Source organism: Spinacia oleracea, chromosome 3 (assembly GCF_020520425.1).
Source record: "Spinacia oleracea cultivar Varoflay chromosome 3, BTI_SOV_V1, whole genome shotgun sequence".
In the NCBI taxonomy this organism is placed as follows: domain Eukaryota; kingdom Viridiplantae; phylum Streptophyta; class Magnoliopsida; order Caryophyllales; family Amaranthaceae; genus Spinacia; species Spinacia oleracea.
Window position 1 is genome coordinate 151,441,156 of NC_079489.1, and position 24,659 is coordinate 151,465,814.

Below are 24,659 nucleotides of genomic sequence, written 5' to 3' on the forward strand. Positions count from 1 at the left end.
TTTTTTGTTTTCTTTAGTACTTCGGTAGGCCGGTATTGTCTGTTGATGGCTGCCGATTTTAACTTGTTTCATTTTGTTTTCAATTTTTGAGGTTTTTCGATGTATTTGTACTTCCCCCAAATATTGAATAAAAAATGAATGTTTGTTACTTGGCTGCTTCTTTTCAACTTGTTCTTTCGCAATTTTTAGGTCTTTAAATCCGTAGATTTCTCGAGCTCCTCTTTCTGTAGACTTGCTAAAAACCTTTTGACCTTGCGAGCTCTTCAAATCCGTAGATCTGCTAAGAGGCTCTTTGACTTTGCGAGTTCTTCAAATCCGTAGATCTGCTAAGAGACTCTTTAGTTTTGCGAGTTCTTCAAATCCGTAGATCTGCTAAGAGACTCTTTAGTTTTGCGAGTTCTTCAAATCCGAAGATCTGCTAAGAGACTCTTTAGTTTTGCGAGTTCTTCAAATCCGTAGATCTGCTAAGAGACTCTTTAGTTTCCAGACTCTTCAAATCCGTCGATCTGCTCAGAGGTTTGGATTGTTCTTCCGATCTCTTGTGGTTCGGAAACCTGGGCAAGAGATCGCTAGTCTGCCTCTTTAGTTATGCCTTCGGCGATCCGTGGATCTGAGCCGGAGTTTTATAACTTGATTCGAGCGACTGTTTGTTGCGAACAAATTTTATTAGGGTACCGCGAATCCGAGGATTCTGGACGGTTCCCTGAAGTGTATGATTTGGTCATTTCTTGCATTTTATCAAGGAATGGACAAAGTCAACCTGTTTTTAGTCTCGGATTGATCAGATCCGAGGCTGCATATATATATAAGGGGACAATAAATGTAGAGATAAGTTTAATGAAACACATGGTGCCAATGGCTTTCCTCTTCTCATTAAACAACTTACTTGGTTTACAGACAGAGATCATACAAAATATTTCTTGAGAACATCGGTATTCCAATGGTTCTTCAGAATTGTTCCATCTAACTGTTTCAGCATATACGTGCCTGGCCTTTTTTCGGAATGGATGATGTATGGTCCTTCCCAAGTGGCTGAGAGTTTGCCATGGATCCGTCCTTTCTGAACCGAGGCGGCGTTTCTGAGTACTAGATCACCGACTTTTAGGGGTCTGGCGTTGACTCTTCGGTTGTAATGCTTGTTGACCCTCTGCAAATAGGCTGCGTTGAGTGTCCTTGCATCGTTCCGAGCTTCATCCAGTAGATCGAGAGCTTCGGATAGAAGCTGGTTGTTGCTTTCTCCTTGGAGCCCATCATACCTGTTGTATGCCTGGATCCTCAGGCTTTCTGTTCCGATTTCCACAGGAATTACAGCTTCGGATCCGTATACAAGGTGGAACGGTGTTTGTCCGGTAGCTTCTTTTTCAGTGGTCCGAAGGGACCATAGCGTTCCGGGTAGCTCTTCTAACCATTTGTTTTTGTCATCCTCGACTCTTTTCTTGAGTGCGTTGAGGATGAGTTTGTTAGCGGCTTCGGCTTGCCCGTTGCTTTGTGGGTGACAGACTGCCGAGTATGCTAGGTGTATGCCGAACTGTTTGCACCACTTTTGCAACGGGGTGTTGTCGAACTGTTTCCCGTGGTCGAAGACCATCAGTCTTGGTATGCCGAACCTTGTGATGATGTTCTGCCATATGAACTTGCGGACCTGAGGTTCGGTGATGGAGGAGACAGCTTCGGCTTCGATCCATTTGCTAAAATAGTCGACTCCTACAATCAACCACTTCTTCTGGTTCGTCGCTGAGGGGAAGGGACCAATGATGTCTAACCCCCACTGTGCGAATGGTAAGGGATACAGTGTTGATTGTAGGGCTTGAGCTGGTTGATGGATGGCTGGTGCGAACTTTTGGCATTTCTCGCATTTCCTTGCCATCTGCTTTGCCTCGGAAACCATAGTGGGCCACCAGTACCCAGCCCGAAGGGCTTTATGTGCTAATGTCCTACCTCCAATGTGGTTTCCGCATATCCCGAGGTGGATTTCCCTTAGGATGTAGTCAGCGTCTGTTGGACCCACACATTTTAGCAGCGGAGCAGAGAATGATTTCCTCATGAGCTCTCCTTCGGCGCTGATGATGAACCATCTGTTGAATCTTTTCAGTTTTCTCGCTTGCAGCTTATCTTCAGGGAGTTCTCCCCTTTCTTTGTATGCAACTACTGCGTCCATCCAGCTCGGTTCGGTGCGTAAGCTGCATACTGTGGTGGGTAGCAAGTCGATGCTTCTCTCCTGGTGAACTTCCACGTGGACCGACCTGTTTAGGTCGATGAGTGTCGAGCTTGCGAGTTTTGACAGTGCGTCTGCTTGCGCGTTCTGTCCTCGGGGAATGAGGATGACTTCAAAGGATCTTAACTTTGACGTTAAGGATTTAATCTTTGCTAAATAGGCTGTCATGCTGGGCCATTTGGCCTCATACTCTCCTCGGATCTGGTTGGCTACAAGCTGGGAATCAGTTTTGAGGCGAACATGTTCGGCCTCCAGGGATAAACAAAGCTCTATCCCTGCGATTGCGGCCTCGTATTCGGCCTCGTTGTTGGTTGCTTTGAAGCCGAACTTCAATGCATACTCTATGCTTTTCCCCGTCGGGGGGATTAGTACAACTCCTGCCCCTGAGCCGTTTACTGTGGAAGATCCGTCAGTGAAGACCTCCCAAGTGCTTTTCGTATCATCCAACATTTCCTGGTATGAGCACTCGGCCAAGAAGTCTGCCAATGCTTGTGCTTTGATTGCTGTCCTCGGCTGATATTTGATGCCGAACTCTGATAGTTCGAAGGCCCAGGCAGCCAATCTTCCTGACCTCTCTATTTTGTCGAGTACTTTTTCGAGCGGTTGGTCAGTTAGCACTGTGATCTGGTGGGAGTCGAAGTATGGCCTCAGTTTTCGTGCAGCTACCACTACTGCATATGCGACTTTCTCGATGAGTGGGTACCGGGTTTCGGCTCCTGTAAGTGTTCGGCTGGTGAAGTAGATTGGCTGTTGCTTCTTTTCTTCTTCCCGAAGAAGCACTGCGCTGACGGTTCCAGGGCTAACTGCGACATATAGGTACAGGGTTTCCCCCTCCTTTGGTCTGGCCAGTGTCGGCAGTTGAGCTAGGTGGGCTCTGAGTTGCTGAAAAGCTTCTTTTTGCTCCTGTTCCCATATCAGTTCGGGATCCATTTTCCTCGGGACCCCCTTTTTCTTGACTGGTTCTGCTTCTCCTCCGGGGAGGTTCTTTGGTTTCAGTGCCTTGAAGAAGGGGGCTCCCTTGTCCGAGGCTTTTGATATGAACCTTGTTAGTGCGGCTAACCTGCCGGTTAGCCTCTGCACATCTCTCTTGGTCTTCGGCTCGGGTAAATCCAATGCCGCTTGGACTTTGTCTGGGTTCGCATCAATTCCTCTTTCGCTCACCATGAATCCGAGGAATTTCCCTGACTTCACCCCGAAGACGCATTTTTTTGGGTTCAGCTTCATGCTGTATTTCCTCAGATTTCCGAAGGTCTCTGCCAAGTCTTTGACATGGTCTTCCTCCTTGATGCTTTTTACGATGGAGTCATCCACGTAGACCTCCACGTTCCTCCCTTTCTGGTCGGCGAAGACGTGGTCAACTAACCTCTGGTAGGTGGCTCCGGCATTTTTTAAGCCGAAAGGCATCATTTTGTAGTTGAACACTCCTGCGCTTGTGATGAACGCTGTCTTTGCCCTGTCATCGGGGTGCATGAATACTTGGTGGTAGCCTGAAAAGGCATCCATGAAGCTGAGCAGTGCATGGCCGCTGGTGGAGTCAACCAGTTGATCTATCCTTGGCAGGGGATAGCAGTCTTTGGGGCAGGCTCGGTTCAGATCTGTGAAATCTACGCACATTCGCCATGAGCCGTTCGCTTTCTTGACCATCACCACGTTGGCCAGCCACTTCGGATACATGCATGGTTCGATGAATCCGGCCTCTTGCAACTTTTTAACCTCCTCGGCGATGGCTTTGTTTTTCTCCGAGGAGTAATTTCTCTTTTTTTGCTTGATTGGCCGAGCTTCAGCGTTGACATCCAGCTTGTGACAAATCAGCTTCGGATTTATCCCTGGCATATCTGCTGCTGACCATGCGAAGATGTCTTTGTGATCCCTGAGTAGTCGGATCAAATCGATTCGGAGCCCCGAGCTTAGGCCCTTGCCTATTCGGACGCTCCTGTCTGAATTATCTTCGAGGAAGATATCCTCCATTTCTTGATCTGGTTCGGGAGATAGGGTTTCGGGGCGAGCATCAACTTCTGCGGGAGACAAGCTGCTCGTGCTTGCTCTTCTTCTTTTTGCCTCGCTTTCTTCTCCCTTAGCTCCTTTTTCTTCCTCGGGGCCGTCCTCTAGTTTGGGCTTTCGGACAGCAGTGTGGCAGGTTCTTCTCGCCACTTCTTGATCACCCCTGATTCGTTCGGCGAATCCTGCATCCGAGACGTATATCATCAGCTGGTGGTATGTGGAGGGGACTGCTTGCATCTTGTGAATCATGGTTCTCCCCATGATTACGTTGTATACGGAGTCGCAGTCCATCACCAAAAATTCGTCCCGAAGGGTTTTTGCTGCCTGGCCTTCGCCCACTGTGACTGGCAGGGTGATCTTTCCTCGAGGGATAGCTGCGGATCCGTTGAATCCGATCAGAGGATAACTGACTTTCGTCAGTGCTTCCTCTGGCTCTTCGAGGATCAGCTGCTCGAAGCAGTTTCTGAAGATGATATTGACGGCACTTCCTCCGTCGACTAATACTCGATGTACGTTGTGGTTATTGAGGTCCATGGAGATGACCAGAGGATCATCATGCTTGTACTGGACTCCGAAGCAATCATCAGCAGTGAAGGTCATGTTCGGGGGGTGTGGCTGGTTGTCTCCCACCGCGCTGAAGTTGACCCGATGGGAGAGGGCTCTTAGGTGTTTTTTGCTGGCCTGGCCAGACTTCTGTCCCCCGAACACCACTAGGATGTCATTTTTCTTGTGCCCTGTTGCTTCGTAGACCCTTTTCTGGGGTTGCTCGTGTTGTTTGCCGCTTGCGGCCTTTTCTTTTTCCTCCCTTCGGTCTAACAAGTACTGTTTCAGGTAGCCTCGGCGAACGAGGTCCTCAATGTTGTCTTTCAGCGAGTTGCATTCTTCGGTATGGTGACCGAAGTCATCATGGAACTCGCACCATTTGTTCTTGTTTCTCCGAGCTGGGTTGGACTTGAGCTTCCCAGGTAGTTTCCACTTTTCGTCATTTCTGTTGAGGCTGAATATCTCCTTTCGGGGCAGAGCTAGTGGAGTGTAGTTGGTGTACTTGGGTTGAAGTTCACCCCTTCTCCCGTCTTTCTTCGGGCTCATCTCTCTAGCTCCTACTTTCTCTTTCCCCTTCCTTGAGCTACCCTCGGGCTTGCTCTGGGTATTCTTTGTGTCTCTCGGATCCGACGATCCTTTCAGTCTTGCAGCGGCCTTGTTGAACTCCTCGGTTCTGATGAACGCGTCAGCCATTTGGAGCACGTCAGCTATTCTGGAGGGGTTCTTCATTGAGAGTTCGTCACGGAACTTCCCTTCCTGGAGCGCGTGCTTCAAGGCGAAGATGGCCACGTCTGGCTGCAAGTTTGGTATGTTTGTTGACTCCTTCATGAATCTGGCCATGAATTCTCTCAGACTTTCGTCTCTTTCTTGTTGGATTGAGGTCAGTTCTGCTGTGGTTCGCTCGGGGCGATTGTTGCTCACGAACTGTGTGCAGAATCTCTTTTTCAGCTTTCTCCAGCTCTTGATCGATCCCTTCGGCAGCGATCTAAACCACTCTCCCGCCACTCCGGTTAGCGTGGTTGGGAAGTATTTACACCAGCATGCTTCGGAGTAGGGACTCAAGAACATTTGCTGCTCGTAGGAGATGACATGATCCCTCGGATCTGTGATTCCGCTGTAGGTTAGGTGAGCTGGCAGTCTTACCTTCGGTATTTCTTCCATAATCAGCTCGTCCGAGAAAGGGGATGACGTAGGAGTCATGATTCTTTTCCCGAGTCTAGCCCTGATGCCTTCGTTTGCCGAGGTTCTATGATTAGAACGTTCGGGCGTACGATGGGGGCTAGGGGTTCGATCATGCCTCCTGTCTCTTCTTCTTTCTCGGCTACTGACCTCGGGTCGTTCGCCAGATCTGCTCGACTCACCTACTCCGAGTCTCGTGTGGATCGAAGGTCTTAACCTTGAGTGGACCGAGGGCCTCAACCTGCTGAGCACCGAGCTTCGGATCCGAGTGTTACGAGTAGTTGATTCGCTTTGGAGAGCTGTTGGAGTAGGCGATGGTCTCGCAAACCAATCTGGTTGCTGTTGTGCCCTTTTTTGGGTGTCCCACGTGCTTTCCGTCCACCTCGACGTCAAGTGTGTTCCTGTCAAGGGAAGGAGTTCTCGTTCGGGTCTGGACATTTCCGCACTGGGTGGCTCGTTCAGCCTTCGCCTGGTCCTCCTCTCTTCTCTGCGGTCGTTTGCCAGTCCTTGCTGCTTCTCATTGAAGAGGAAGTTTTGCATGATGGTCATGGCCGCAGTGAGCTCTTCCCTAGTTGGAATCGGAGGTCCTGCATTTGTGGCGGTCGTAGCTCTGCTTGGCTGTGACCTCGCCATCGATTGAGGGTGCCCCTCTTGGTCAGATTCTGAATCTGACCGCACCATCATATCGTCGTCATTGTTAACAACATCATTCACCATTTTCGCGGAAAGAGGTGGTTGATGTCTTCCAAAGGCTTTGAAGTGTTCTTCCCCACAGACGGCGCCAAATTGTTCCGGTGTTGTAAAGATGGAAACAATGGGCTTCGAATGAAGGCCCTTTTGTATGTGTTGAAGATCTTGCTTGTTTGAATGAGTGGAGTCCGAATTCACCTGCACAATAGCAAAGTTACTAGCCTCGGGGGTGTTTCCGAGGAAAGCCCCTCCGATGCCTAAGTAAGAATGATGCTCGGATTCTAGAGAGAAGTTCTCTAGAAGAGTAGTCTTAAGGCGGTAAATTTGACGTACCTTGAGGTGTGAGCCTTGGCGGCCTATTTATAGTGTTTGCATAATAAATGCCCATAGGTCACTTATTGTTATTGGGCCTTGGGCCTTAATGGATGGCTGAATAGCCATTGGTAGGTTTGATGTTGTTGTTTAGAGCCATTGGGCTTTGGACTTAGTGGCCCAATTGAGAATCAATTGGGAGCCCAAACATTTACGTAATCAAGAAAATGGAAATTATAAATGAAACAGAGGCTCTAATAATGAGAAGGCCTTGTAAAGTCGGCAATTAATATAAGTTGAAACCCAACATGCCAAATAATCAATGAAGCTTTACTTGAAACAACACTTCACAAAAGAGTGAAAAAAAATCTGATCCTCTGAAGTACAAAAATTTATGTATTGTGCTAGACTGCTACTGTATTGTCAGTTCTCATAACACAAACCTGAGACCAGGATGCACACCCTTTCGAAGAAAACAAATACAGTAATAAGAGGTTAAAAGTTTAGCTTCAAGTATTTAAAGTACTAATGAAAATTTGAAAAAATACTACGTAGTTTACTTCATTTTATACAATATGAAAGCCCATGAAGTAAAGAAAAATATTAAACTTACTATACCTGAATATAGATAAATGGAGAAACAACACACTACCCATAGTAACACCCAAACAACTTTTGTACAAAGCAACATTTCCTAGTTGACAAATGATAATTGACAAACTCATTCAGGTTTAATAAGAATGTACATTACCAAGACGACGAATTCTACAATGTACAAATGGTATCAATATTAACAAAAGAAATATGCATCATAGGAAAATAATATACAAAGCCAAATTAAAGTTATGGTTTCAAGCATTGTAATCATATCGCTAACGATATATTGTACTAGGTTTAGTTATTATGTTCAAGTAAGATATTTATTTAACCTGCTATTATGAACCTCCTTGTTGTATAATGGTTGATGATAGACCACCATGGTGTGTACTTGCTGATGCAACACTGCTTTGTGATCCATTTGTGTTAATGAACTGCAAGCATGTTAAATTTAGTAGAGCACTGATCAAATTATTAGGGGTGATGATAAAGGTCACAAGTTGCGACAACTTTTAGTTGTCGCAATCTTATGTGTCGCAGTTTAATTGGCACATTTAGGCGCCACGTAGGCTATACGTCATCAGAATATTTTTACTACCAATTCAATATTTTTACTATGAAAATATGTAAATGAGATTATCGATATAAGGAAGGAAACAAATCAGAATATTAAGATTTTTCTACCTTTTTTGTAACATGTATAATAGATTATATAAGTTAAATATTTTAGTTTTCAATTTAAATCATGACACATAAGCATGCCATGTCATCATTGTGACACGCCTTAAAGGTCGCATGTTGCGACCTTTATCATTTTCGAATTATTAGAGCATTGATCAAATTAGGAAGTTAAAGCTAATTAAATAAATTAAATAATATGATATGTATAACGAACTAACTTACCACGGCTTGTCTTTGGAATCCATTAGGATAAGTGTATATGCCAAATAAAAATTACAAAATTATCTTGAATCCAAGCTCCACAAGAAGAAGAAGAAGAAGAAGCGGCGAATAAAGAAAAAAAATTACGGTGATTTTGTTTAAAAGAAATTAGGGGACTGACTTTTTGCTAACCAAGGGACTAACATATTAACTCAAGGGTTTAAGTTTTTAATGGGCTTTAATTAATTTTCACCGGAATTGGGAAGTGAGTATCCAAACGGTGAAAAAAAAAGGTGAGTACCTAAAAGGTGAAAAATATCAAATGTTAGTACAAAAAATAATTAAAAATTCAACCCCTACTCTCCCCAACCCCACTCCTTTACTCATTTCCCACTAACTACATTAAAATAATACCCCACTATCAACTACTACCTATTAAATTAAATAAGTCAATTCAAGTCCCTTAAACTCTGTGCCGGTCAAACCGGGTCGAGTATTCCGGGACGGAGGGAGTATGTTCGTGTATATGTTTTTTCTTAAAAAGGAAAAACGGACATCAATAGTACTAACGGGATCCTAACTTTTAAAGTTATCATTTCAAAACTGGTTTCACCTGTAATTATCTTGAAATTATCTTGAAATGCAACCTAATAATAAAATGCGGAAGTTAGGTATAGATTACAATGCATGGTCAGAATAATCCAAAAAAAAAAAAAAAGAAAACATAGTTTGAAGACGAAGAATAATTCCAAGAATATTTGATTAGTTTAGAATACAAAAAAGTTGGTTAATTTACAAAGTAGTGTAGATGTAATAAGGAACAACTACCTCTTGTGTTGTTGTAACAGCCCCTAACAGTTGACTAATAGCGGTTAAATGCGCGAACTTGAAACCGCCATTGTTTGGAGAAAATTAGAATAATAGTTTACGTGATGATTAGCGCTAGTAAACTAAGACTTTCATATCATCTTTTTATTAATTAGATTCATGTCGAGATCCTTTAACACGTACTTGGCCCTGTTTTATTCACTTTATTTCCACTTATTTCAGGAAAAATAAGTTCAGATAAGTTCAGTTAAGTTTAAATAAGTTCAGGAAAAATAAGGGTTGGCCAAGTACAATTTATAACTAAAATAAGTTTTGATAAGTCATAATAAGTTCAAATAAGTTCAGTTAAATTCAGTTAAATTCAGATAAGTTCAGATAAGATAAGTTCAGGAAAAATAAGTAGAAATCCAGGTGAATAGAACGCAGCCTAATTTTTCCACTTCACCCCGTTCTCATTCAAGACTCCTCAAACTTATAAAAATAATAATAATAATAATAATAATTAAGATTAAATTTACTGTTTAAACGTTTTCTTAAGTAGAGTCTTGGAATTCCAAGACTTTTGCTCATACTTTTGTCATACTCTTCCACTTAAATAGAAGGTTTTAGGTTAATATTCAATAAAACTATTATTTAAATTATTGCTTAGACTAACGCTAATCTTACTCTAATTCAACCTAATTACACCATTCTAATTCAGCTCCAGCGCATTCTCACGTGGTTTCAATCTCTTTAAGTCATCAACTTCCTCATTCTTTGTCTCATACCCTCGTCACCATGCAGGCTATTCACCACCCACCCTCATTATTTATCACATTTTTTTATTAATCAATCACCCATTTTTTTTCTTTTATCATATGAGAAATTATAGCTCGTTATCAAATATTAGGCATGATTGTCCACTATTCTACTGAATATACAATTAAATCTCAAATTTATACAGTTAAAGTTATTGAATTTACAGCCAACACACGTGTCATTTGATCTGATACTTTTTCTTCTCAAATTTTGATACAGTAAAACACTATCGTACTGAATACGCAGTTCTATTTATCTTATTCTTATTTTCTATTAGATAGACTAGAAAAAACAGACCACACTATACCAAACGAGACAACAAGTTAGAAAAATCGGACCAAATCAAGTGAAGAGAAAAAAGCTGCAATCAAGTCCCAAATTTATACAGTCAACAAATCAAACAGCGATCTAAATTTAGAACATATTATATGCACAAGGGAGCATCGTGCATCCTCTTACATATTCTCCTTACATGTGAGGAGAAAATATGATGGATACTATCAATAGACACAAAAATGATATTAAGTACACGGTACACTTACACCTAGATGTACCTAATAATTTTCGATCTAAAGTAACCACGTCACTGCCCAGTATTATTCTATGAGGCCCCTTATTATATGCTTTTTATAACCCCCTTATATATATGACCACTTCGGCTTATCAATAGATACGGTCTTACACCTCTCAACAAACAAAAAAAACAAACCAATTTTTTTTTCTAACTCCCAAAAAACTGATAACCAAAAATATAATGCCAGAAAGACACTTCTCTGGAAAATACAAGCTAACCAAGCTTCTAAACAATGGCACCTACGCTAAAGTCTACCAAGCCAAAGACACTCGAACCGGCGACACGGTGGCGATAAAGTCATTCGACTCGCCGCACAACCTTGACGTGGTGGAGATACAGGCGATGAGCCGTTTAAACCACCGCCACGTCACTAAGCTTGTCGAAGTCATAGCTGCAGCTAGTACAGGCCAAGTCTTTGTCGTAACAGATTTCGCAAGATGCGGCGACTTGTTCGACATGATCGCGAAACGCGCCCCATTAGGGGAAGATCTCACGCGCCACTACTTCCAGCAGTTGATCTCCGCCGTCAACCACTGCCACTCCCGCGGTGTTTTCCACCGCGATATTAAACCGGAGAACCTCCTCCTCGACGCTAAATGGAGTCTTAAGCTTTCTGATTTCGGACTTGCCGCAATCGTCGATTCCGGCGGCCCGATGGTGACGGAATCGTGTGGGACTGTAGAGTATGCGGCGCCGGAGGTGATTATGGCGGAAAGAGGTGGTGGTGGGTATGATGCGGCGAAGGCGGATGTTTGGTCATGCGGTGTCGTTTTGTATGTGCTATGTGCTGGGTTTTTACCCTTTAATGGTGAAAACGTTGATTTAGAGGAGATGGTGGGGAAGATGAAGAGAGGGGAGTTTAGATTGCTTAAGAAAATGTCTACGGGTTTAAAGTGGTTGTTGTTGAGATTATTGGATCCGAACCCGGAAACCCGGATTAGTGTTGATGAGATTATTCAAGATGGGTGGTTTCGACAGGGGTATGAAGAAGTAATTAGTGATGAAGAAGATTGTTGAGATGATTAATGGACTTTTTTTTTTTTTGATCTAAATGTAAAATGTGTGAAATTTTTCTTATGACTTTGGGGGGTTTATTGCTGAAAGGTTGTAAATTTTGGGGGTTTATTTTAAAATTTTAGTAGAAAGAATCTGTATCTAATGTTTTGTTAATAAATAATTAACATAGTAGCAATTAATGGAGAAATATAAATACAATGGACATTATGAATCTTATACTACTCTCAAGTCTCAGCTCTGTTATTCAGCTTAATCATTCATGATAGATTACATAAATATTCTTTAGAATAAAATCAGAATATTTATTAATCTTGTAAATATTGTACTATCCTAAGACAATTGTCTTATCTTTGTGTTCTTGCATTTTTCAGAATTTTCAAACAAAATTTACTTATCCTTTTGAAGGGATCATTCAAACCTTTAATGTAGTTTAGATGGTCTTATTGGCTACATGTTTTTGGGGTACGCGCGTACGGAGGGAAAACAGAAGATACATTTGGTGGTGCCAGAATGTGCCCAGGAGGCTTATGATGCAGATTTGAAGGTGATTTGCCCTAGATCTGGTGTAGAGGATCCCTTTCCGGTCCATCATTAGGGCAAGCAAGTGAGATTATTGGAAATTCATAAGCTCAGATGCCAGAAAAGTTGACACTTCAGAGGATCAAATTATGTTCGGTTCTATTGCTACTACCATAACGAGGGAAGTGAATTTTACAACGGCAACAAAAATAAAAAAGGAAAGGATATAATGACTGAAGGGAGCAGCAAAGAAAAAGGAAAGCAAGTAATGGGAAATCCGACTACCATTGTGGAAATCAGCGAATAATTGGGATGGCATAATCCTTTGCCTAGCTGGATGGAAATTCAAAGGTTTAGTTAAGGTGCTAGGTGAAGTTTTTGTTAAGTTTTTGGGACTCTGTTTTGGAAGTGTAAGTCATGTTATCGTAGTTATTAGGAAATTTGGTGAAACATTACCTTTAAGTTTGGTGGTTTTGTGAATTGCTACCTTTTAAAAAGAAAATTATATTTTACTACCTTATAAGTTTGTTTTGTTTGACTAACACTACCATTTGACGTTTTTCGTTAATATTTTCCGTCTTTGAACCCCACTAAAACAAAAATTTTAATATGGCAAATGAACAAAACGGCAAAGGAACGCATATATTTAAAAGAATAGAACAAATACACGACGGAAAACATTAACGGAAAACGTCAAATGGTAGTGTTAGTCAAACAAATCAAACTTATAAGGTAGTAAAATTAAAAAAAGTTTTTAAAAGGTAGCAATTCACAAAACCACTAAACTTAAAGGTAGTGTTTCACAAAATTTCCTAGTTATTATGGGATGTAAGTTTTGTGGTTGAAGCCCTTTTGTTACAAACTTATTTTGGAGCCTACGGGCTAATCTAATATATTCTCCGTAGTTGTGTTAAAAAAATCCTTAAATGAACTCACAAATGTTAGCAGAGACTGCATGATTCCTATCTCCTCAACCACATGTGGAAAGTACTTATCTTGATCAATATCTCAACTGGTGTCTGACCCAACTCGAATCCAGATTACTCGAAATCTATTATACTTTTGACTGACTTTTCTTAAACTTTGGTGGGATTAATTTTTATTTATTCATTAAAATGATTTAAGGATAATTTTATTACGTGTTAGAAAACTAGGTAGTAATTGATAATTTTTATTAAACTATTTCTTTGGTGGTAGCACCCGGTTCACCTTTAGGGCTAATCCGGATTCAGGGCGAGTTTTGGGTGGATAGGTTCCAGTCCCCTCCCAATTGTTGTTGTGGGGGATCGAACACGAGTCCTTTCCTACCAAGTTCAGCCCCAATCACCACTGAACCAACAAACAATTGGTAATTTTTATTAAACTATGACAAACTCTTTAAAAAGGTATGGGGGTAGATAATTGACAAAATTTTCAACAATTTACACTAAAGACTTCTATTATTATTGTTATACTCTTTAAAAAGGTATGGGGGTAGATAATAACAAGATAGTAATTCGGTGCACTTAGTCAACAAAGTGTGAAGGGCCCATAAGGCTAAATGTAAAATGAACATACCCAGAAAGCTTTATATGTTCAACCTACGTAATAAGTACGGAGTACAAAAACATGTACGGTGTGTAAGAAGAAAAGTATGCTACTCGTAGAACATTCCAAGGGGTTTTTAAATGGACCTCCTTAACATAGAATATTCTAGAACGAGAGAGACCTCGTGTCTTTTTAAAAACCTCACGAGTCTCAAGGTTACCTGATTTTCTAACCATTTGGGGAATTAAGAGCTAAAAATGTGCATTTTAACATGAAACTAGTACATTATTTTAACAAATTACATTTTGTAGGAATCACATACCTCTATTCAGGGGTCGTTTGGTTGATCGTGGGAAATAGAATTTTCTAGGAAGAAACTTTTCTCATGGATAAGCATTTCCTAGGAATTGAGTGATATTGTTTGGTTAAACATGGGAAGTTTCACTCACCTAGGAGAATCTAGGTAAGCAACTTCCTCCAGTTTGTAGGAAGTAGAACTTTTTAGGAAGTGTGACTTCCCATGTTTTTGTCAAACAAACAATCCTAAAATCTTCCACTTCCTAAGAAGTTATACCTCCCATGATTTTTCATGTCAACCAAACATCACCTCAATCTTATACAATCGAATTAGGGGTGTGTTTGATTTTGTGTAAAACGCTTTATGGAAAATGATTTTCCTCTTTTCAATCATTTTACGTTGTTTGGTTGGTAAGAAATCAAAAACAGTTTTCCATAACATTCTTAAAGGTGGAAAAACCCTTTCCATTTGAAAGGAAAGGGAAACCATTTTTTTTATCCTTACCTCCCTCTTCCTTCTTCCTATCAATCTTCACCCATGGCCCACCATCTCCTATTTTCCGTTTTCTATGATTTTTTTGCAAGAAACCAAACAAAGAATTGCATTTTTCACTGAAAATATTTTATGCCAAGCCAAACAGAGCCTATGTAGCATTGTACTGAGCTCAAAAAGGCCAATGTTTTTAAGTTTAGCAAAGGAAAGGGAAACACTCACTCATATTGCTAAACTTAAAATATTGGCCTTTTTGAGCTAAGAAAAATGCTACATATCCCCTTCACGCAGTTTAGGCCCTGCATTTTCGGTTGTACCATATTGAAAATATTTACTATTCGTACCATATTGAAAATATTTACTATTCGTACCATATTGAAAATATTTACTATTAGGGCGATTGGACTAATATCCCGCGGGAGTTTGTATGGGTACCTCGATGGACAGCATCTCCCCAGTTGAGATTTTTTCCATTCCCAAGGCTCGAACCCGAGATCTTGGTAAGAAGCAAGAGTCCCTTAACCGCTCATGCCAACTTCAATTAGTATCTTTTAGACCCTGTTTTGGTTGTTTATACATAATGAAATACGAAGTACGTAACTATGTTAAAACTTTGTTCATGAACTTCACATCAGCTTCCTGTAATTATGTTAAGATGTTAACTATGTTAAAATTGTCTTTTTGTTTTTTTTTTTGATAGGAAAGCTTCCTATAATTGGCCAAATGATTAGCAAACTGAACATGATATCAAAGTCAGTTTGAGTATTGGGCCTTTATTAACCGATCAAATTCGAATTCATCATCATATAAAGATACGGGCTCATTTACAATCCCAAAAAAAGAGAGGACCCATTAATTTAAAGTAGAACTATTAAAGAGTCTAGATGGGCCAGGGAAAGCCAAAAAGAAGTTGTGTTGAGTCAAGTTTGTAACCAAATTTCAATTAAGAGGCCCATGCACATAGCGAACCACCTGGCTTGTTATAAGAGTAACAATTTAGGGGTGTTAAATCGGGTCATCGGTTGGTTACGGATCGGGAATAATCAATTTGGGTATAATCGGATGATGTAGTTGTACGGGTTTATTGTGTTTATGCGGATTGAATGTGTGAATTTTATTTTTCGGGTCACTTCGATTTTTTCCAGAAATCGGTTGGATCAGATCAGTTTTTGGCAGCCCTAAGTAACATTAAAACATGTCCGGATGGAGGATTTCTTTGATGCTCCCAATAACTACAAAGATTTCACTTTATGTTTTTTCCGATCGTTGTATAACAAAAACTAGGGTTGTCTAAATTATCCGGAAAATAAATAAATAAACGAACTGAAAAATGTAGGTAACCAGACCGCACTAATATCATTCAGTTTCTTATTTGACAACGGGTTATCCAGGACAATCTTCTTACTTTCCTTGCTAGAAATTTTGACTCAATAGATGGATGCCTACTTATCTTTGAGATTATTCTTCCTACGAAAGGGATATCCCAAAGTTGTTCCAGCGTTTACCACCAGAAGACACAATTGGTTGGGGGGCTCACTTCCTCTCGGAGTTTCACTATTATATCAGTCACTTGGCTTCCGCATAATCTACCTACAGATAGCCTAAATGACTATATGCATGAATCTGAAAATTAGATATTTCTCCTAAACTTAGAAACTTTATGTGGCATCTATGTCATAATATCGTTCGTGTCAGAGACACATTTTCTGTAGACGCACCCTCCCTTTCGATATTTGTTCTCTTTATGATACTTACCTATATAACAAAAATATAAATCACCTTTTTTTTATTCAATACACGATTTCGAAAACTATGTGAAATCTTAACATGCTAATCAAATGGATAGTTTTCTCCACTTCCTTTACGGAATTATTAGAGATGATTATCTCGCTTTGAAAGTTTACCACCACTTTAGAAAAAAATCATTTTTCTAATTTGGTCTCTATGGAAGGAATTTTTTTTATTACATTTTCAATAATGTCACTTTCAATTCTCATCGGGGTTTAAAAGCTTCATCGACCTTATTGGAATGGAACATACGACTATAAGTTGATTATCATCAACTTAGGGTACACCTTTTTCCACTATCACTCCTACTACTTCCCAGCCGCGCCTCCTTCCACCATTCTTGATCGTTGATTTCCTCCCCCTCCATGGGAGCCATCAAACTCAATTTTGACGGTTCAAGAAAATCTTCATCAACAACATGTATCATCATCAGAGATTCATATGACGCTTCTGTCTCAGCCCACATCTTCAACCTAGGCACAACTCAAGCTTCTACGGTAGAAGCTTTGACTCTTCAAAAAAGTATTTAAGAAGCCCAAAATCTTAACATTAAACATCTCCACATTGAAAGTGACAACCTCCTTGTTATTAACATATCTAGGGAACCTGGTCTTTTCCTTGGAAACTACACTACATCATAAGCGACTTCAAGACTATTCTTCAATAGTTCTGACAGTCCAACGTGTCTACCAAGAAGCAACTAAGACAACATAATGGATAGCGAATGTAAGACATCTAATTAATAATAGTATACATATTGATCCTTGTAATAATCCGCATTTATCATCGGTTGTACAAAACGACCATTTAGGTTTCCCCCTTATGTGGAAGGATTCCTAAGTTATTTTACTAATTTAGAAAAAGAAAATTGACTCTGTTAATTATAAATAAAATCAAACTAAATTGAACTAAAATGAAATGGATCACCCAACTTTTATTAATCCTTTTAAGTCAAGATAAAGAACGGTATATAGAATCTGTTAATCAATTTGGCATGTGTGTATAGCAAATACTAGCAATATATCATCGATTCATCACCCAACTAAGGTTCTAATTACCCTAAAAAGCCATCATCAATCGAGGAAGTATTTTTGCATATCTGATATGTGTTTGTTAATGCATATCATAGCATAAGATAAAAGTAAAAAAAAAAAAACAAAAAAGTAATTTTTAAAATAAAAATAATACTTTTTTTACAGAATAGTAATTTCTTTTTAGCTATTTATCTTTTAGTTATTAACTAATATATGTGTTGACAAATCTGATATCCAAAAAAAACCACAGCTCAACAATCTCACATAAATACATTTTTAATTCCATATGAAATTGGAGTATACTGTATACTGTTATACAGATAGGAAGACTTCTTATTGCGCACGGGTATTACCGACACTTGAAATACTATATTTTAAAGAAAAACAAAACAAAGAGTGTGATGTAGTGAGAAGATTTACTCAAGCACCCATCCTACATTCTTAAATTTCTTACATCACCTTTTAAGTAGCCGCCAACTAGAAGGCGGCTAGTCAAACACTCAACACTAAAAACAATGGCCCACGGCCGTATATAAGCCAAATTAGCCACGTGTTAAACAATAATAATAATAATAATAATAATAATAATAATAATAATAATAATAACAATTATAATGGACCTGCTTGACAATTGGCAATTGGTCATTCGCTGGTGACTGTTTCACTTGTTTGCTTGACCGGTTGTTTGCGTGGGTTTTTTATGTTGGTTGTTCGACAGTGGATTTTTTAAGAATGCTTTTGGTAAAACATAAATTTTTGTGTTAGACCGCCTAACGGGTATACCATTTTTTTGGTACTAACTAAACTAGTGTGAAACAAACTAAAAGTAATAAAATCGTAACTAATTAAATAACAAAATAGTTAAGGTATAAATACAAATAATTAAATTTATGAGTTAAATAGTTATTATTTTTTAACAAACTTATTATGAACTAAAACTCATAAAATATTAACTAAATGATCTCATTGCTTGACTAATCAGTTTCATTGTTTAACTAATTAGTTCAGTGCTTAACTAATTGGTTCGGTTGCATAACTAATTGGTTTCGATTGCTTAACTAATTGAATTTCAGACTTTTAACTAATTGATTTCAGTGGTTAACTAATTTAATTAGCATAACTAATTGGTTCCAGTGCATAAAATTGGTCTAACCATTAGGCCGTCTTTCCTAAAGTTTACATTGGTAAAATTGACTGTTGGTTACTAGCTGTTTCATACAAAATATAATCACCAAAATGAAAAGCCATCAGCCAATATAAAACGCTACTCTTAGTCTCTTACTAACTTTTGAGTTTGACGGAAAAGTCGGCTTTTTAACTAAGGGAAAAGACATTTACCAAACATGTATTATTGGTTGTTAAACCATATAAAAAGCCAAAAGCCAAAAACCAAAAGCCAAAACCAGTAAAAAAAAAAAAATCAGCAAAAAGCCAGTTACCAAACAAGTCCGATAATAATAATTATACCCATACTTCTATATTAAAGTCAAGCACTATGATATTGACCGCTTACCTTCTCAAACACGTCCCATTAAATTCAGCTGCCTCCGCGCCTTTCCCACTAAAGTAAAACTCTAAATTCATAAAACTCTGTATTTTATACTTATATATTGTTGTCTTCTGCATTTTTTCAAGTTCATCATCTCTGAAAAAAACCATGAAACAACAACAACAACAACAGCATAGATCAGAAGATCAATATGATCATCTTCACACACTCAACAAATCCTCCATTTCCAAAATCACAAAAGTTAAACCACCATCATCAACACCACCAACAGGTCCACCACAACCAAAGGTTTACAAGGTGAAACCCATCCATTTCCGGGAACTAGTTCAAAAACTCACCGGAGCACAACCACAACCTGAACAACTGTTACGAAACCCGCAATCTCAGCCTCCGCCGCAGTCTCAGCCTCAAGCACGGCGTAGGGGTAGTAATCTTCAGGTGGTTGCTCCACCTCCTATGCCACTTCATCCTCACCAACTTCAACTTCAAGACCAGAAACAAGAACAGAAACTTTTCTCGGAGAAGATGATGATGCAGAATGGTGTTGGTACAACTGAACTAATCTTATCCCCGAATTTTCAGTCTTGGTTTTCTTTTGCTATGTTGAGCCCTGGACGGCAGCTATTGTAATTAATTACTGCTGTATTTACATAGGTTGTTTTGTTGTAATTTTCATTTTTTTTTACCAGAGGCAAGAAGTACTGTTTTTTATGCCGGAAAAGTTGTTTTTTCTTCTGTTCTTTAAATTCTTGATTGTTTATTAGACTAATTAGCTTACACCAGTCAGTTACACAACTTGGAAGTTCCGATCCTACATCTAAATCTTTGATCAGATGAATAAAACTCGGAATTCAAAATGAAGGCTATACTCTTCTTGGCCCGTTCGGTAGCTGCCTGACCGGTTATAAACAGACGCGAATCAATTTATATGTAAATTTGTAAGGAAAATTAATATATATTTTCATGGTAATGCTAGTTCAGATAATTTTTTTTTTCTTCTTCGGAATTTTCACTATTGTCCATTAACATTGAGGAAGTGGTATTGGATATGATCATATGAATGCAAATTCATGAAGAAAAACACCGAATTTGAGATAAAGTTTCATTGCCATAGACATTAAGATGTTATTTTTCTCGCTACATCTGTGCTATAAATGAGCAATGCCCGGACCTAGGTCCATAACCACTTATTCTCATTCTCCTTATTTATTATAATGTTACTTTTTCGCGCCAAATAGCACTTAGAATCATTCTTATTTCCACCATTTATTACCGGCTAACAAACAAGCGGAGATGTTTTTACACCTGAATTCCCCTAATTTGGCCTTATTCTCTATACTAAATATATTAAAAACGTCTCAAATAACATATACTTGTCAAATAGAACTCTCTAATCACTAGCACGTGCCACACCATCTTCTCAGTAAAGAATATCTACCACATATAGCTTATGGAAGAAATTTCATCCAATAAGATTTAAACTTGGGACCTATCACACGAACATTTGATATCTTACCATTTTAACCAACCATTAGATATGATCTTTATTGCACATAAATATATATAATTGGAACATCCAAGTTTATAATACAAACCAACTTTTTACATAATGCACACCACAATTTAGGATGTTTAAAATAGTAACCCAGAACATCAACCGGGCTAAACACTAGATAGCACTTATTTTTTCCCCTAATATTGACTTAGGTGTGCGTTGAACTTCAATAGTCCAATATGAACTCAACATATTGCATTTTCCATGAAACTTTGTTTTGTTGAAATGTGGAAAGAACAAAATCCAATATTCTACAATTAATGTAGACTAGATGCATGATTCACACCTTAGATATTGACTCTAACATTGCTAAAGAGTTAGTCAACTTATAGTTACTTCATGATAACGATTTAACGACTTTAACTGTCCCATTACAAGTGAAAAATGCATAGAAAAAACTGGTGTGAAGCACACGGAGATGACTAATGATGCTATTAAGCATTTCAAGTCTATGACCAAGAAAAAAACTGTTAGTAAAAAACAGTAAAGTAAGAGTTTACTTTGAGAATCAGGAACCTATTAGAAATAAATAAGACCTTTGAATCTCCAAGTTATGTCCCGTTTAGACTTGCTAAACTACATTAAAACGGTTGCGAATAGGTCAACTGCCTACAAGTCTACAAATGTCAAGCCATTTCACATCATTTAGTTTATAAGTTATGAAAGGCAAACAAGGTCATTTTTTTTAACAAAATCACCTAATAGTTTTTTCTGCTGGTCTACTGACCAGATCCTCAGCGTTCACATAGTGAAGAAACTTAAGTGATGTTTGGTTGAACTTGAGAAGTTACATTTTCCTTTTATTTGTAATTACCATGTGCTTTAACTTCCTAGAAATTGAGTATTCTTGTTTGATTGAGTATAGGAAGTTCCATGGAAAGTTCTACTTACATAGGGAAACTAGGTAAGCAACTTCCTAGGAAGTCTTATGTCAACCAAACAACTTCTTTGCTCTTCACTTCCTAGGAAATGAAACTTTTCATGCACTAGAATGTTAACCAAACTAGTCCTAATTAACAAGCACTTCCTTAATTAACGAAATATGTCATAAAATAAATTGAAAAAATATACTCCGCACAATCTAAAATATTACATATACAGATCACTACATATTTCTTATTATTTTTACTTTTTAAATATTCTCCGCGTCGATTAGATTGTACTTCGTATATCAGTATACTGCGTATGTAATATTTTAGAATGTCCCTTGAATGACATATTTCACCAATCAAATAAATTGCCTAGACGCTACTCTCCTTACTTAACGAACATGGGTGATGATAAAGGTCGCAATCTTACGTGTCGGAGTTTAATTGGTACATATAGGCGTCACGTAGGTTATGCATCATCAAAATATTTTTACTATGAAAATATGTAAATAAGGTATTCGATATCAAAAGGAAACACATTAGAATAGTAAGATTTTCCTACTTTTTTTAAAAAACATGTATAATAGGTTATATAAGTTAAATATTTTAGTTTCCAATTTAAATCATGACACATAAGCATCCCATGTCATCATTGTGACAGGGCTTAAAGGTCGCATGTTGCGACCTTTATCATTTTCGAACGAACATTAAATTATCAGCACTTTATCCATTTCAGTTAATACCTTATTAATTTAACTAACTTCTCAGTTTCAGCTACATTTCAGCTAGTGTTGCCAAACAGAGTCTTTTATCTACATATATAAGGGCATCAGATATTCAGATTCAAATATATATATAAGGGTAAATAGTATACAATTTCAGCTCAATGGATAAATTTGGAAGGGAGAAAGTACTAGACCTGTGCCACAGATCGACGGTCTCTACTGCCAGGATGCTGAAAACCAATCTCCTCAGTTCTGAGCTTCCCTTTCTTGTAGTATGCAATGGCCAACACATTTTCTCCAAGCTTTTTGCAGAAAAATATTCTGCCATACCAATGTAACACCAAAAGTCTATTAGAAACAATTCAAACAAATTAAAGCATTACGTCTTTAATCTTTTTGAAAGCCTCCTCACAAGATCAAGGACAAAGAAGTGCCATTTACCTTACTATCACACTGTGGGGAAGATGTTCATACTCTGAGTAAGCTGGTGATGTTGCTAACCATGGTCCATACTCAGTGTTGCTTGTAGTTTTCTGTAATCAACTCCTAGTAGAACTGTAACTACAATTAGACAAAGGAAGTAATCCTGTAAATGCAGACATGCAGTATGTTTAAAGCAAGTGTTACCATATAAATCATCGAGCTATGAACAAAGACATTTGGTAACCTAAATTGCTATCTGCCGATTCAAGCTACATGGATTTTCATTTAGCATCCTCCTAATTCCTAAATATGGATTGATTGCTGCAATTAGAACTATTAGGGACGGTTGTTTCTGAAAGAGACATGGATTGATTGCTACTTCGTACAAGCTTACAAGCCTGCAATTTTGCAGCTAGATCATCTATTCATCAAACAATCTGCAATATGTGAATAGGAGGACTGGTAATTCAACCCAATACCTTCGTTGAATTTCACATGAGTATTATCCTCATTCCTCAACACAAATTGATCAACTAGTCAGCTAGATTCAGTGTATCATTGACAAAAACATAGAATCATAAAAGATGAGATGTCCTAATCGAACATCCTAGCATATATTACACACAACAACATTGGCAAATCTCAATTCAAGATTCAATAACTTACCAATATCCAGGCAATTCCACAATTACGGTTGCTAGAAATATGGTTTTGTGAGCTGGTGTTTCTCAGTCAGGAATAAAAACAAACATTTGGTGGGCATGACTTCCCGTAAGATTTCTCCAACCACAATGCTGGAAACGAGGCATGATTATTCTTCGATTACATATTCAGTTTTGACACTCAATGGCAACAACCAGCGCGGTGGCGGGGGCAATTAGCGGCGTGGAAAGGCGGTGGAGGCGGAAGATGAACAAGGCGTATTGGCGGAGAAGAGGTTGTGGAGCGGGGGAGATAGAGAATTGGGTTTGCGCAAGGATTTTAGGTTTGAGAGGGTAATTTGAAAAATGGACGCCAAATAAATTTTGTTTTGAAAATAAATGTTACCGGAAATTATAACCGGTAGTCTTACTATTATGTTACCGGAGAAAGTATCCGTTGGTCTTATTAGGATACCGGAAAAAGTTTTTGAGTCTTACTAGGGTATTAGTAACATCTTTCGGTAGTAGGTCGAGTTATAAGGGTATCGAAAATGTTTATTTATGTTATTGGAATATTGTCCTATAATAATGAGTCTATGCGTTTGTGAATAACTCGTAAACAACCTTGGTAAAGTTCGATCAAAGCTAGGCCATTGATAGATGAACGAGTTCGAACAAAAATTTTCAAGCTCGTATAATAAACGAGACTAGCTCGAACAACTTGATATTAGACTCGTTTAGACTCATGACGACTTGTTCATGTTCGTTTATAGTTAAGCTCGTTTCAAAGCATCGAATTGAAGTTTAAGATTCTAAAAAACAAATGAATTAAATGCAGCCTGCAAGGATGTGAACCTAGGTTGAGAACAACACCCAAAGAAGAACCCAAAATTGACTCGACCTGAGATGTCTCGTACCAAAGGAACTTGAAATCAATCCAATTTATTCTTTGCCAAATGTGACCTGATCAAAGATGTCCCAATCCAAACTGACCCAATTATTGACCTCATGTTCAATAAAGTAGAAATTTATCTAATATCCAAATTCCCATTACTTCAATTCCCGTATTCTATTACCTCATATCATGTTAATTAACGGTTAGAGTAATAATGTAAGAAGCGTAGGTAAGCCGACAAAGAGTGATTCTAATTCAATAACTAGACATGTCAAAAAGCGACCCGACTCGAAATAAAACCAGCCCGGAAATACTAGGTCTTGAACAAAGTTTATAATTCGAAACTCAATTTTTTCTGAAAATCGAACAACCTCAAAAATAGATTTTTATAATCCGACCGAACCCGTCTGACTCCACCGTTATATTGAAAATTGTGAGAGTGAAGGATAACTCAGTTGGTTAGAGCTTTCATCCCAGTTCCAGGTTAATCCTGGTATCGATTCTCATCCCCACCCTTGTGGCTCATTCGAACCAAAAAAAAAAATTGTTGCATTTATAATTTTAAGAATAAACACATTGTTGATACTATTGAAGGGTGCGTGTAATATGAGTTTGGTTTAACTTATATGCCAGTTAAAATTGACTACCAATAAACTTGTGTATAATATTTGTTATTTTGTGTGCATATTTTATACTCCTTTATTTTTATATTTAAATGCATAACTGTAGGGGTTTTTTTTGTGCAAA

General features: G+C 38.6%; 3 protein-coding genes across 6 annotated transcripts; 2 read left to right on the plus strand and 1 right to left on the minus strand.

Annotated features, from left to right (window-relative positions):
* Window positions 1–792: 792 nt before the first annotated feature.
* Window positions 793–23,508, minus strand: LOC110792594 (uncharacterized). Of its 4 annotated transcripts, none has more exons than XM_056840930.1 (4): window positions 23,043–23,508; window positions 22,395–22,508; window positions 22,148–22,274; window positions 793–7,971 (listed from the first exon to the last, which is right to left on the minus strand). In XM_056840930.1, exon 4 carries the CDS (start codon window positions 6,653–6,655, stop codon window positions 905–907), a length of 5,751 nt encoding a protein of 1,916 aa, XP_056696908.1. In that variant the 5' UTR covers window positions 6,656–7,971; window positions 22,148–22,274; window positions 22,395–22,508; window positions 23,043–23,508; the 3' UTR covers window positions 793–904. The 4 variants fall into 4 exon arrangements, with proteins under 4 accessions (XP_056696908.1, XP_056696909.1, XP_056696910.1 ...); XM_056840931.1 differs by having other exon boundaries at window positions 22,395–22,514; XM_056840932.1 differs by having other exon boundaries at window positions 22,395–22,539.
* LOC110792591 (CBL-interacting serine/threonine-protein kinase 14-like) lies at window positions 10,716–11,857 on the plus strand. The gene has a single exon (XM_021997418.2). The coding sequence runs from the start codon at window positions 10,800–10,802 to the stop codon at window positions 11,634–11,636; it is 837 nt and encodes a 278-aa protein (XP_021853110.2). The 5' UTR covers window positions 10,716–10,799; the 3' UTR covers window positions 11,637–11,857.
* Window positions 18,853–19,810, plus strand: LOC110792593 (uncharacterized). The gene has a single exon (XM_021997420.2). It carries the CDS (start codon window positions 18,952–18,954, stop codon window positions 19,432–19,434), a length of 483 nt encoding a protein of 160 aa, XP_021853112.1. The 5' UTR covers window positions 18,853–18,951; the 3' UTR covers window positions 19,435–19,810.
* Window positions 23,509–24,659: the final 1,151 nt, after the last annotated feature.

Bases quoted from the DNA above. Each gene is read 5' to 3' on its own strand.
- LOC110792594 (XM_056840930.1), bottom strand. From the start codon at position 6,655: ATGGTGAATGATGTTGTTAACAATGACGACGATATGATGGTGCGGTCA.
- LOC110792591 (XM_021997418.2), top strand. From the start codon at position 10,800: ATGCCAGAAAGACACTTCTCTGGAAAATACAAGCTAACCAAGCTTCTA.
- LOC110792593 (XM_021997420.2), top strand. From the start codon at position 18,952: ATGAAACAACAACAACAACAACAGCATAGATCAGAAGATCAATATGAT.